General features: G+C 52.2%; 1 protein-coding gene across 1 annotated transcript in view; it reads left to right on the plus strand.

Moving 5' to 3' along the window:
• Positions 1-1,933: 1,933 nt before the first annotated feature.
• Positions 1,934-13,548, plus strand: part of ZCCHC7 (zinc finger CCHC-type containing 7) — an 88,286-nt gene continuing 76,671 nt past the window's right edge. Inside the window, exons 1-4 of the mRNA XM_050987457.1 lie at positions 1,934-2,041; positions 2,657-2,696; positions 5,005-5,108; positions 6,806-7,516. Coding sequence (XP_050843414.1) covers positions 5,099-5,108; positions 6,806-7,516 — 721 coding nt within the window. The 5' untranslated portion in view covers positions 1,934-2,041; positions 2,657-2,696; positions 5,005-5,098. The remainder of the gene's footprint in view (positions 2,042-2,656; positions 2,697-5,004; positions 5,109-6,805; positions 7,517-13,548) is intronic.

The following is a 13,548-nucleotide window of genomic DNA, read 5'->3' on the forward strand; positions in this document are numbered from 1 at the left end:
ACACAGCACAGGTTCCAGGGGTTATCCTCAGGGTCCTGACAGTTGCATAACATTCTGCAGTTTCAGCTCATCTTTTAATCATCTTAACAGCATATATTTTACAGCAATTAATTACCCAGTATATTTGATTAGGTTTCATAACATCCAGAAGCATTAAAAGCATTTTTGTTTTGAAAGGTGCCATGATAAGATCAGAGCAAAGTACCTGAAGCCAGTGCCAGGTGTCACAGCTATGTAAGGTTCCATTCGCTCTCTGCCAGAGGATAAAACCTTTCTACTAGTGGGTTGGATTTGTTCACTCCTTCCCAGACCTAGAGCCTGGAGGATCAGAGAAACACATTATTGAGCCTTTTAAGAGGCAGTTTTGCAGCCCACACATACCTGCCCGTGCTAGTGTTCACAGAGGTAGATTACAGGTCGAAATTGCATGCCAGCAATGCTGAAAATAGAGTACTAGGACTGCATTAAGGAAACCCCCAAAATCTGAAAGCCCTACAGACAGTGAAATGGAAAATGAAAGCTCTGGGCTCAGTGGATGTGGCAGCACATGCATGTCTGTCTGCACAGACCGACAGACAGCCCTGCTAGCCCCAGTGCAGTGGGCAGCACGGAGGGGCAGCTCTGTGTAACGGCACAGCACGGTCCCCAGCGCAGCAGATGCAGCTGGAATCTCCCCCAACTCCTTGCATCTTCTCCCCTATCCCCCGTGGTTGTCCTGCCCCTGGGAGGCTCTGCCTGAGCCCTTGCTGCAGGCCAGCCCAGCTGCTGTGCTGGCAGAAGCAGAAGCGCAGCACACACACCCCTGCACGGCTCCGCTTGGCAGCGTTACACGGGATGTAACACTCTCACGGGCGAGGGCTCATCTCTGCCCTGAGTGTGCCGATCCCAGAGCTTGCCGGGGGAGCTGCTCGCCGCTCAGAGGATCCGTGTGTGCGTGGAGGGGCAGCCCCCGCAGGGAGGCAGGGTCCCTGACAAACGGGCAGCACCAGCGAGGGCAGCCAGCGCCTGCTGCGAGGCCGTGCTGGTCAGCAGGGGCGTCAGGGAGGGAGCGCGGGCCCGGCACCACCGAGGGGATGTGGGGACACTGGGACCCCTGCGAGGCCGCTGGTGAGACAGCGAGGCTGGCCCGGCTGGGTGCCCCCAGCACACCTGTCCCCGAGGGGCTGCGGGGGACAGCGGGCAGCAAGGACAGCCTGGCGCAGCACGGAGAGCAGCACTGGGGGGTGTCAGTACCTGCACCCTCAGACACATGGCCTGCGTGGCCCTCAGGGCTGCAGCAGCTCTGCTCTGGAGATGGACTGACAGCTGGGGATGTCCCCTGGGGAAAAGCTGGCACTGGGGAGACTCTAGCGCCCCTTCACACGTTCACAGGGGCTCCAGGAGACCTGGAGAGGGCCTTCGGACAGGGTGGGAGCGTCAGAACAAGAGGAAGGGATTCTCACTGACAGGGGCAGGGTTAGATGGGACACTGGGAAGGAACTGTTCCCTGGCAGGGTGGGCAGGCCCTGGCACAGGCTGCCCAGAGCAGCTGGGGCTGCCCCTGGATCCCTGGCAGTGCCCAAGGCCAGGCTGGGCAGGGCTGGGAGCAGCTCACTCTAGTGGCAGCTGTCCCTGTCCCTCTCGCTGTCCCTGTTCCCCCATCATGGCGAGGGCCTGGATGAACTTTAAGGCCCTTTCCCAGCCCGTCTCTTCTCGGGTCACGCTTCCCGCGGCGCCGGCGCGGGCTCTGTCCGCTCGGCACAGGGAGATGCGGTCCTGTCACAGGACCGTGCCAGCGGGCAGGGCGCGGGGCTCTGTAAACCCGCATCCCCGCGCCCCCGATTTTCGGTAAGCGCTCCCGAGAGCCGCACGGCCCGGGGCTCTAGGGGGCGGGGCTGTGGGGCGCTGGGCGGGGCCTGGCGCTGGGCGGGGCCTGGCGCGGGGCCGGAAGCACGTGGCCGGACGGCGGAGCCAGGCCGGCGCCACTTCCTGTTCGGCCGGTCCCGGCGCGGCCGGCACGGAACGGCGGCACCGGGGAGTCCTGGGCACCGTCGCTCAGTGGGTGAGTGAGTGAGTGGGTGGGTCTGTCGGTCGGTCGGTCAGTCGGTCCGTCCCGGTACCGAGTGCTGATACCGACTGTACTCCGGTATCGGCAGTGAGTGAGTATCGTCCGTGACTACCGGCACCCGGCCCCACCCGGCTCCGGCACCTCCCAGCCCGACAGCGACCCCTCCTCCACGCGGGCCCCACTCCCCGAGGCCCCGGCCCGGTTCCCCCGCGTCCTGTTCCCCCGGCCCGTGGCTGCAGCAGCGCAACCAGGATCGCCCCGAGTCCGGCGCCGGTGCCCGTGATCCTGGCCCAGCCTCCGGCTGCGGCGTGTCCCGATCCCCTCCGGGAGCAAGCCCCGGTCCCGGCGACCCTGGAGTTCCGGAGGAGGGCTCTGCTGTGCCCGACCCGCGCTCCGCCGCCGGTGCTGGGGTGTACATCTCTTCCCCGGGATGTTCCTCCCCTTCCCAGGATCTCCAGTCCCCAGTTGTTTCCACTCACCAGAAACATGCAGACCTAGGACCCCAGGAAAAGCATGTTGCTCTTAAACATGATCTGCAAAGTGCCTGTGGGAAGAAGAAAGTCTTCAGAAAGGCCGGAAGTGAATGTGAAATGTTTTGCTGTTTTCCAGGGTTCGAGTGTGGAAGAGATATTCCCGTGGTGTCTTGAAGGTATAGCTGCCGCTAGAAAAGTGCTGTCTCCTTCTCCAAAGCCTTGCTTCTCTCTTTGCATCTCATTTAAAGAAAGTCCAGAGCTGTTGTGTCTCCTCAAACAGCAAATGGGACAAGGACAGGGTTTGCATCTCAGTATTTAGCCAAAAATCGCTGTTAGATCACAGAAAATGCGGGCAGAGGCTGCTCCCAGCCCACCTCCTGACACTTTTCCATGTTCTTCTGCGAGGGCTTCTCCACTGCGGTGGGGCAGCCACAGGTGACTGCAGCTGCAGTCTCGCCTGGGCAGCAGGGGAGGATTGTGCCTTTCTCACCTGCTCTGAGAGCCACGTGGTGCCCCCTGTGAGGCACAGCCAGTTTAGAATCACATCAGGCACAGAAAGAGAGCAGGGGAAGCAAAACAGTCTCCTGACACTGGCCTCTGTTAATAAATATATCTTTGTGTATACTTTATAAATACATTTAGGTTTGACGTTTTCATACCTTCCCAGGTGTGATCTTCTTTGCAGTCATGAGCTCCATGGTGATAATTTTCTCATGAAATGCAGGGTGTACAAGCAGCTACAGCAGCTGAAGGGAAAGGTTTCATTCACATGCTCTGGAAGGTTTAAATTCTTTGTCAGTTTTGCACTGTCGGTGCCCCTGCAGTGTCTGAGCAGTCTGAAGCATCAGGCAGTCTGTGTACCACAAACAGAGCTACCTTAAAGCTGGCTCCTACTCTCGTGGTGTCTGACCCCGTGTTTAGGTAGGCAACATGGTGATTTCCTTGGAAGAACTTTCTTTCCCATTTTTGCTTTTGTTTTGTTGCAATCTGTAGGAGCCTGACAGCAGGGGTGTGTTTTGCCTTCCAAGGCTGTAGGGAGCATGTCTGCTGCTCTGATCTCAGTTATCAAAAAGGGTTAGATTTGACAGTGGTGATCAAGCAGAGAATGATAAATAAGGAGATGTTTGGGACTCGCTGATGGGGTGTGATGGGAGCAGTGCACTTGTCCAAAAAGCCACGTGCAGTGGAAGAAGTAATCTCGGTGTTTTGTTTTTGAATTTAGTTTTAATTTAGAAGTTTTTAAGAAATGTCAGTGTTTGAAGTTGAGCACGAGGAGCTCTGGAAGCTGTTAGAAGCTGGGAAAGCAGGAGTAGCAGAAGTGCTGGAGGGCAGCAGTGGGAGGGAGCGGGTGACAGGGGGAGTCGAGGCAGGTGAGCAGGAATGGCATGAGAAGGACTGCCCTGAGCCTCTTACCTCAGAGTCCTTTCTGCAGATGGGTGAGCTCTGAGCACCCCAAACCCGCTTTGGGATTTTGGCTGAGGGCTCTAATTACCTTGTTTGTTGGCCTTGCTCTTCCTCCCTGCTCTGAGTGGCCAGTGGCACCTCCCTTGTGACTGTCTGGTGCTGCTGCCACTCCTGCTGCTGCATCACATGTGGGATGTCAGGTTTCTGTGGCTCAGATGAGACATGCTGGCAGGCAGTGTTTGAAAATTATCCCTGTTGTTGCCAGGTGCAGCCATTTGCAGTTTTGTTAATGGTTAGGAGGAGCTAAGATGTCTGTGATTTTTTAAGTTTAACATTGGTAGCCCTTGACTTGAGCTTGAAGGCAGTCCTTACTGGCTGACAGGCAGTCAGGTGCTTTTGAGGGAGGTTGTGCTCTGGGTTCAGGTTGGAGAGCAGTTCTTCTTGATAGAGGGATGGGGTTCTCCTGTTGCCAGGGGTTTAAAGTTTGGGTTTTTTGTTTTGTTTTGTTTTTTTTTTAATTAAGGTAATCTAGTTCCAAAGTAGGATGCGTCAGTGTGCTGTTGCTCCCAGCAGCCTATCAAATCAGGTAGTCTTTGCAGGATCAATGTTTTTAATGTGTTCTTCACACTCAGGTGTGAGGAGTATCTTTATGATAGTGCAGCTGGGAGCAGGATAGGTGTGGCACTTGAAGGTGAACACAGCTGAGAGAACAAGGACCCTGGGGTCCTTTCCAGGCAAAACCCTGCTGTGGTTCTGTGGAAAGGAATGTTTGCCCATACTCTAAATTTTTCACTGGCAAAAGGAAATCTGAAGTTGCAGTTAGGTCTTTCTCTGGGTTACCTGTATGAACTCAGTGAAAGACTGCTTCAGCTTGACCATCTGGAATACAGCAGGGCTTTGGTGAGCTTCTCTTCCCTGTCCTTGAGGCTGTGTGTGTCTGCTCTGGTGTGGGATGCCTGGCATGGCTGTTTCCCTTTCCTGAAGAGGAGGGGCATGGCTGTGGCCTGAGTGTGAGAGTGGTGAGCAGCAGGTGCTCAGGCTGTGTGCTGGCGCTGATGTTGGGTGTTCCTTGTTTCCCAGGTGTACATGCTGAGCAAGAGGAAGAGCCCTTTGTTATCCCAGTCACCTGTGGACCTGAGAGCAGGAGGAGCTGTGCTTTGACCTTCTGAGCAGGATGGATCAAAGTGAGTGCAGTGCTTGCTGCCTGTTTGTGCTCATGCCTGTGCTGTGAAGTGTCTGTGAGTCAGCCCCTGGATGCTTGGGAGACACCAGTGCTGTTCAGCTGCAAGGTTTTAGCAGTGGGCACTGCTTACTGTGTGTGACTTTATCCACTGGGGACAGAACGGGAGGAAGGAGTACTTGGATTCTGTTTTGGAGCTCACTAAAAACACAGCATTTTCAGGAGGACTTGTGACTTTCCTACGTTGCTGAAGGCCTCTTCTCACACCTCATAACCAGATGTTAATATTGTGAATGTGCTTGATTGGAGCTCTGGTCTCGCTGTGTGGGTAGGAGTTCCAGCATGTGTGTTCCAGCCTGTTTGAAACAGGGACCCCGTGTAAAGCTGACAAAAATGTTGAAGTTTGGGGTCTTCATTTGGTCTGTTAAATGTTTTTCTAACTACAGCCATTCAGGTACTGTTGTACTTTTCTTCCTTTCTACAGCTTCTAAAACTAGGTAGTGGTGCAAAGTAGGTTTATTGTCTCTACTTAGCACCTTGTTCTGTCACATATTTAGCATATTAGGTGTTGTGTTTACTTAGGAACCTGGGTAAGAGCAGAGAGCCTTCTTAATGGGAACCCTTGGGTTTTTTAAATACCATAATCACACAAGCTACTTCTGTACAAAGCTCACAAATCTGAATTTTTGTATGTGTGTGCAACTGAGTGGATTCAAACAGTACCGTGCAACTCTTCTTCACCAGCCAAAAAACTGAACTTCATCTGGCAGTTTTCATGTCTAGAAAAGCTGGATGACTTCCATGGGAGTAATTAATGCAGAAATACAGACAGACTTCTAGAGGAAGTGTCCCATGTCCTATGTTCAGTGCTATGTGTGGTCATGAACACAAAGCTAGTCTCTCAAAGTGGCGGGGTGACTTTAGAACGTCCCTGTATTACCAGTCTTGCAAAGGAGCAGGCTGTAAGCTCTGAACACACTCTCCCTTGGGATGGCATCCCAGCACAGCTGAGGTGGGAAGGAGCCTCTGGCAGTTTCAGCCCTGATTTAAAGCAGAGTGACCTGGAGTCACTTGCTCAGGGCTTTGCCTAGCTGAGGTTTGAAGGTCTTCAAGAATGGAGGCCCCGCAGCCTTTTTGGGCTACAGAGTTACATTTAAGTGGAATTATCTGTATTTTGTTATTTTGTGGCCATTCCCTCTCAAGTTCTTGCTGGGCAGTGCTGTGGTGGTTCTGTCTTGTTTATTCCCCGTGCCCCCGGTGTTTGTGAGCAGGATAAGTCCTTCTGAGCTTCCCCTCCCTGTGCAGCAGCTGTCCCAGCTTGACCTTCTAGGACACATGTTCCAATCCCTTAATGGTTTTAGTGGCTCCTTGTTGCACTCACTCCCGTCTGGAGAGCCTGAGGAGTTCACAGCACTCTGGGTGTGGTCAGTGAGCGGCCTGATGAGCAGGGTGTGGGAGGGTAGAACTCAGTAATTGCCCCTTTTGGAGGCCAAAGCAGTTGAGGTATGGTTAATGCAAATGCATCCTTAATTATCTTTTGCTGTTCTGCGTTAGAGCACAGGTGGCTGTTAAATCTGCACAGATATTCTGTGTGCAGAGCTCCGCAACTCACCTGAGCAATTTCCAGAAGACCAAAGGTATCACTTGAAGGCTTATTTTGGACATATGACCATTCTGATATTACTGTTTGATTTTTTGTAGACTCAGACTCTTCACTTTCCAGAATATTTACTGGGTATGATGATGCTGAGAATACTGAAATGTACGAAGATGAGCTTTATCCCGAGGAGTCATCCAGTGAGCAGAGTGTTGATAGTGAGGTGGAGTTTCATCTTTATAGCCAGATCCACTATTCCCAGGATCTCGGAGAAATCAGCACACTGGAAATGGATGAGGAAGCTGATGCTGGAGAAGTCATGGGTCAAAGTTCAGGTCTAACTGAGAAACAGGATGAAGATGAGAACCTCACTGAGCTCGCTGATGGTGGCACTCAGCTTTCGGATGAGCCCGAGGTCATTGTCCTGTCTGATACCCCAGAGGAAGACAGCATCTACAAAAGCAAGGCAAAGAGGCCAAGATGCTCCTCAGCTCCAGGTGAAACACACCCACGCCCGGTATCTTCCACGCCAAATCACACCAAAGCTGCTGGATGTAATGCCCTGTCCCCCCCTGGATCTGGTGTGGGCACACCAAGGAAGAGAAGCAGACCTAGTGGGAGGCCTGCCCCAGCCCTTTCTGCTGGACCTCAAGCCATCCACGAGGTTTTGGTGGGAGACAACAGCTCGGAGGAGGAGAGCTTGATCTCTGACAGTGAGAACATCGAGAGCTGGATGCTCCTGGGAGCTGGTGCTGATGACACGGATGGAGACATCATGCTGAACCTCGAGGGTTGTTCCACTCCTGTCAGGAAAGGTTAGTGCTTTTTGTTGGCTTATATGGAGACAGCAATTTGTCTGCAAGGACACTGATGCCAGTACTTGAAAGATGAACAGAAAGCAAACGAGTTCATGGCAAAGCTGTGGTAAATGAAATGGTCATTATTTGTACCATTTCAATACCCTTATTTCAGCAGCATGGCATGCAGAAGGAAAAACAGCATTTTTCCTGGTAGGAATTTAAAAGTAATATCAGAGTGGTTTATACTGTGAGCTTTTCAACCTTGCCATGTACTTAGTGTTTCTGAGAGTGTATAAGAAGTTGCTGAGTGCCACACCAGAGACTTTCAGCTCAGGACAGGGATGAGCTGTAACAGGAAGGAGGCGAGGGGCAGAGGGGACACCTGAGCATTTCCCCTGCCTGAATTCAGCAGGTGACTGCCCCTCAGCACCCTTGACAGTTTGGGCTGTTCATCTGAAGTTGTCTGACTCTTCTCATGTGGATTCTGCCCTGAATTCAGAGAGGTTTCTCCCCAGCTCCTGAAGTCTGGCATGGTGGTGTTTTGAGTAACGTTCTTCCCGTTGCAGCAAAGAAGGTCCGTGAAGGTGATGGTCAGTGCCACAGAGTTTCAGCAGGTGTCTGTAGTGACCATTGTGTGTGACATGCACACTGCCACCAGCAGCTGCAAACTCTGCTGCATGATCAGCCACGATTTCCTCTTGCTCACTGCTCTCCTGGGGCACCAAGGCCATTGCTGGGAACAGCTTCCCCCCTGCCAGGTTGATGGAAATTGTGACCCAGACAAAGGCTGGAGAAAGAAATAAAGGAGATAAGTTTATAAATAAAGTAAAATAGACTGTACTTTGAAAGAAGGTAAAGAACTATGTTTGCCAAACTGTATTTGGTGCACATGTGAGTGAGGAGGTTTTGCATGGCATGGAGCATTCTGTGACACTGACCTGCAGGCTGACTTCAGTGGGGATTTTTGTCAGTGTCTATAAACTGTGCTGCTGTTCTGCACTGTTTGGGAGGGAAGAGCTGAGGAATAGGCTTTGCCTTCTTTGGTGAAACACATATTTTAGGGCCATAAATTGATAACCTTCTGCTGGAGTTGTGTGTGTTTTTGCATAGCTTAGCACAGTTTGTGGCTGCACAGACTTCTATGTAAAGCACTCTGTCACTGCATCAGAGGCCCTAATAAGCTCACCATCTTTGGAATTCATGTTTGGTAGTTTTCCCTCCTTACAAATCTTTTAAAAGTTTCTAAGAATTGCTTTGCAGGTGTGCCAGTGCTGACTGAGGGGGCTGTTAAAAATCAAATGGATGTTTGATACGAGGGGGCAGTTTTAGCTAAGTTACGCCACGTTTTTGTGACAAACATTGTAATGTTTCTGGTTCATAGTGAATGTTGGCAATAAGCAAGCCGCATACGGAGCAGACAGCAGGGCTAGAATTTCCCTGCACTGTGTGAGTGGGTCACACTGGTCAGAAGTGCAATTGCCCTGTAGAGTGTAGGGAATATGAACAGTTTTTGAGATGTTTTAGTGGGCAGTCAAAGGCAGTCATACAAGGTCATAAATACACCTGCTCTTCTCCTGCTCTGGTTTGTTCTCAACAGTAGGCAGAACCTTCTCCAAACTCCTCCAGATTCTGGTGGATGGAATTCAAGTAGCTCTGATGCACAAAAGTCTGGTTTAGCTACTCCTTTTCTAACACACACTGTGATCCCCATGCAAAGACATAGGCTTAGGATAAATTGTGTTGTAGGTATGAGTGTGTAATGAAAAACCAAGATAGCATCAAAATAGTTGTAGGGAAGAGAAGCCATAAAAGTTCCTAGTGTGCAGTAACTGTAATTTGTTTACTGAGCTTGTGTCTCTCATCCTATGGACAATAATATGGTGTCCTTGCCCATGGCAGGGGTTTGGAACAAGGTGATTTTTAAGGAACCAAAACCATTCTGGGATTTTGTGATTCTGTAAATGACTCTGCTGAAACATGAATATAAAAATTTTTTGTTCAAAGACATGTATTTTAAAAATAAGTGTATTGGCAAATTACTCTCAGAGATATTCTCTGCTCATTCATTTGAAATATTTTGGGACATGCACAGTTCTGTTTTCAGGGTTTCTAGGGAATGAGAGAGGTGGTTTTGGTGACATCACTCTATATATAAATTACAGCTTTAGGGCCTGTGGTATCAGTAGGGATGGTCTGGCATGTAAGAGCTCAGGAGGCCTTGCCTTTGCCTTCTGCCCTGGAGCTGCCTGTGACTGGACACTGGACTGACCTCCTGTGGCAGTGCTGTGTTGTTTAGTGTCCAGTTTGCTTCCCGTGGAAAAGGGAGTGGAACGTGAGCAGTCCTCTGGCATTGGGAGCAGCGGGTTGTGTCAGTCATTTGATGAGTCTGTCTTCACGTCTGAGTCCCTGAACAGAGATGCTGAGCTTCCACTGAGTCAGAAACAGCTCCTGAGGGGAAGGAATGGAGCATATCTTCTTATTCTGCTCACTCACCTCACTCGCCCAGCCTGCTCTTGTCTAACAACCTTATTATTTTAATACTCCCTGTAAACAGATAATGCTGTCCTGGTGCCTCTAGTGCTCAGAGTCTTTCCCCTCTGCAGTTCTCCAGCTCCAGTTTCCAGCATCAGCTGTGAAGGAAAGGCTGTGGGGCATGAGCTCTGGGTGCTGGTGGCAGATCAAGGTTTACCTGCTGGTGCTCACCTGTCATCTGACAGGCTTGTGGCTGGCCCACGAGGACCAGGGTTCCATGCACAGATGGGAGTCTTCCCTCCCCTCTGCCCTGCTTCCTTCCCCATGGTTTTAGGTGCCTTTCAGGTTTTGGTTTTGCTTGTATAACACCACACTAAGCCACAGCATACTGTTGCCTCTATTTCTGTAAAATTCCTGCTTTCCCTGCCAAAAGGCAGGACCAGGTGCCTGTGTGTCCCCACCTGTCAGTGGTGGTTTTCCTGGTGTGACTGTCAGAAAACTGCCTGCTGATGCTGCTGGCTGCTGTGCTTACAGGGTCCTGCCTTCCTCATAGGGTGTTTCAAAAATGGGTGAACCAGCAAATCTAGGTCTGTGGTGTAATCTACACTCTTTTTTATTTAAAGTTTAGGAGTCCATAATAAAGGGTGCAAAAGAAACCATTCCAAACTGTGCCGTGCGCTATGGCAGAGATTTCATTTCCAGTGCCAGAGTTTCCGTGTCTTTAGAGGAGTGCTCTCCCCTCCCACCCCTCTCTCTGCTTTGCAGTAAGAGTTTATATGATAAGAGCGTTAATCTCCTGTAGTTGGAAGTCTTTCATCCATTTCTTCATTAAAACCTTCCTTTTAACATATTTCTTCTTCCATGAGTGGCTGCAATCCTAATCTCTCTCTCTTTTTTTTTCTTTTTTTTTTTTTTTTTTTTTTTCTGGGGAAAGACAGCTTTCAGAGCTGCAGCATTGATGTCCGGCCACTAAGGGGTCCAAAAAGCAATTTATCTTCTCTCTGTTATGTCCTTTGCCTGCCTGGCCCCTTTCTCAGAGACTGGGTGTGAGTGTGATTGCACTCTGGGCTTGGCAAGTTTGTGGTGTGTGGCTGCTTCTGACTCCAAAGAACACTTGTAAAATGAAAAGGAGAAAAAAAGAAGCATGTTGGAACATTTAGTGAATGAACACAGAAAAAGATGCCTAAAATGGAAAAGAAAATTAATTTGAAATCATTTAATTTTTGTCTCTTCCCTACAAAATTATATAGGAAGGAGTTCTCTATATAGTGGCAGTAACTGCAGCTTACGGAGTCAGAATGGAAATAGCAGTCTCCAATAAATCTGACTTAATTTTCATCTCTATCAGAAAGAAAATGCTCTTTGTGAACTATCAGTGTTTGAAGTGGCTTCCTCTAGACATTGACCTTAAAGTTATCTTAACTGTGGGGCACTGCAAAAACTACCAAAAAATCTGACCACGTCTGTATTTCTTTTCTCTGTTCTGTTATTCAAATCCCTCCGTTTGTTTCCAAATGGAAAAGGTGTAAGCTTACAGCAAAATACAGTGAGTTGTGCTTTGCCTCTTTTCCCTGACAGCTGCTTTTGAATGTGACCTTTGCATCATACAGTATGTTTTTGTTCTGGGGTCTTGTGATTTATAGCAACAACTTATTTTTTTCCTACAAAAATGACTGCCATAAATTTTTCATTTTTCTAGGCCAGATAAGTGCTCTGAATAGAGTCACACTTCCCTCTGCTTATTGGGTACCCAAGTTGTGGAATCACTGGGTTCAATCTCAAACAAAGTTGCTTTCAGAAGTAACAAGAGTTCCAGGTGGAAATTTCTTCCACAATCAAAATATTTTTGTTGCTGATACCTAGACGTATTACCACTGATATGTAGAGGTGTGTGCTCCTTTCTTAAAGGCAGCAGGGCTCCTGCTGGTGTGATGCATGTACCATCTGCAGTGTCAGCACCCCCCAGCGCAGGGCTTTGTGCCCTGGTGGCCCTGGGCTGTGGCAGGCAGGGCTTTGTGCCCTGGTGGCTGTGTGGGGGCCGTGGGCTGTGGCAGGCAGGGGTTTGTGCCCTGGTGGCCCTGACAGGCAGGGGTTTGTGTCCTGGTGGCCCTGGTGGCTCTGACAGGCAGGGGTTTGTGCCCTGGTGGCCCTGACAGGCAGGGGTTTGTGCCCTGGTGGCTGTGTGGGGGCCCTGGGCTGTGGCAGGCAGGGGTTTGTGTCCTGGTGGCCCTGGTGGCTCTGACAGGCAGGGGTTTGTGCCCTGGTGGCTCTGACAGGCAGGGGTTTGTGCCCTGGTGGCCCTGACAGGCAGGGGTTTGTGCCCTGGTGGCCCTGGGCTGTGGCAGGCAGGGCTTTGTGCCCTGGTGGCCCGGGGCTGTGGCAGGCAGGGTTTTGTGCCCTGGTGGCTCTGACAGGCAGGGGTTTGTGCCCTGGTGGCTGTGTGGGGGCCCTGGGCTGTGGCAGGCAGGGTTTTGTGCCCTGGTGGCCCTGACAGGCAGGGTTTTGTGCCCTGGTGGCCCTGACAGGCAGGGGTTTGTGCCCTGGTGGCCCTGGGCTGTGGCAGGCAGGGTTTTGTGCCCTGGTGGCTCTGACAGGCAGGGGTTTGTGCCCTGGTGGCCCTGGGCTGTGGCAGGCAGGGTTTTGTGCCCTGGTGGCTCTGACAGGCAGGGGTTTGTGCCCTGGTGGCTGTGTGGGGGCCCTGGGCTGTGGCAGGCAGGGGTTTGTGCCCTGGGCTCTGACGGGCAGGGGTTTGTGCCCTGGTGGCTGTGTGGGGGCCCTGGGCTGTGGCAGGCAGGGGTTTGTGCCCTGGTGGCCCTGGGCTGTGGCAGGCAGGGGTTTGTGCCCTGGTGGCCCTGACAGGCAGGGGTTTGTGCCCTGGTGGCCCTGGGCTGTGGCAGGCAGGGGTTTGTGCCCTGGGCTGTGGCAGGCAGGGGTTTGTGCCCTGGTGGCCCCGGGCTGTGGCAGGCAGGGGTTTGTGCCCTGGGCTGTGGCAGGCAGGGGTTTGTGCCCTGGTGGCTGTGTGGGGGCCCTGGGCTGTGGCAGGTGGCTGTTCTGGAGGCCACACGCGCTGGCTGTGCTCATGTCCCCGCTCCAGGGAACAGCCCCCGTGACACTGCCTGGGGCCGTGTGGGCTCCAGGAGTGCCCAGTGATGGAGAGGCACGCAGGAAGGGCGTGTGTCTCTAAAATCCGCGTTGGTGGCAGCAGGCTGTGCTGGGTGCCGTGCGGCGGGGCCTGCCGCCGTGGGCTGCCCCAGAGGGACAGCGAGGAGGGCAAGGCCGCGCTGCCCGGCCCGGCTGTGGCGGGGCCAGCGCTGAGCTCCGGCCCGCAGAGCAGGGCTGGGCTGGGTGCCCGTGGAGGCAGGCACGGCTGGGTCACAGCGCTGCTGGCAGCACAGCCCCTTCCCGTGTGCTGCCGAGCCCTCTGGGGTGCCTCTCCCAGAGCTGCGCCCTGGTCTGGGGGGCTTTCCTGTGGGCTGCGGGGTTTTCTCCTCACTTGTGTTTGCTGGAGCCCTGCCGTCATGGAAATGCGCTGGGAGTGGTTTGTGCATGAATTCCTGCGGCAGAACGCGCCCCGG

The sequence above is a fragment of the Serinus canaria genome, chromosome Z, assembly GCF_022539315.1.
Source record: "Serinus canaria isolate serCan28SL12 chromosome Z, serCan2020, whole genome shotgun sequence".
In the NCBI taxonomy this organism is placed as follows: Eukaryota; Metazoa; Chordata; class Aves; order Passeriformes; family Fringillidae; genus Serinus; species Serinus canaria.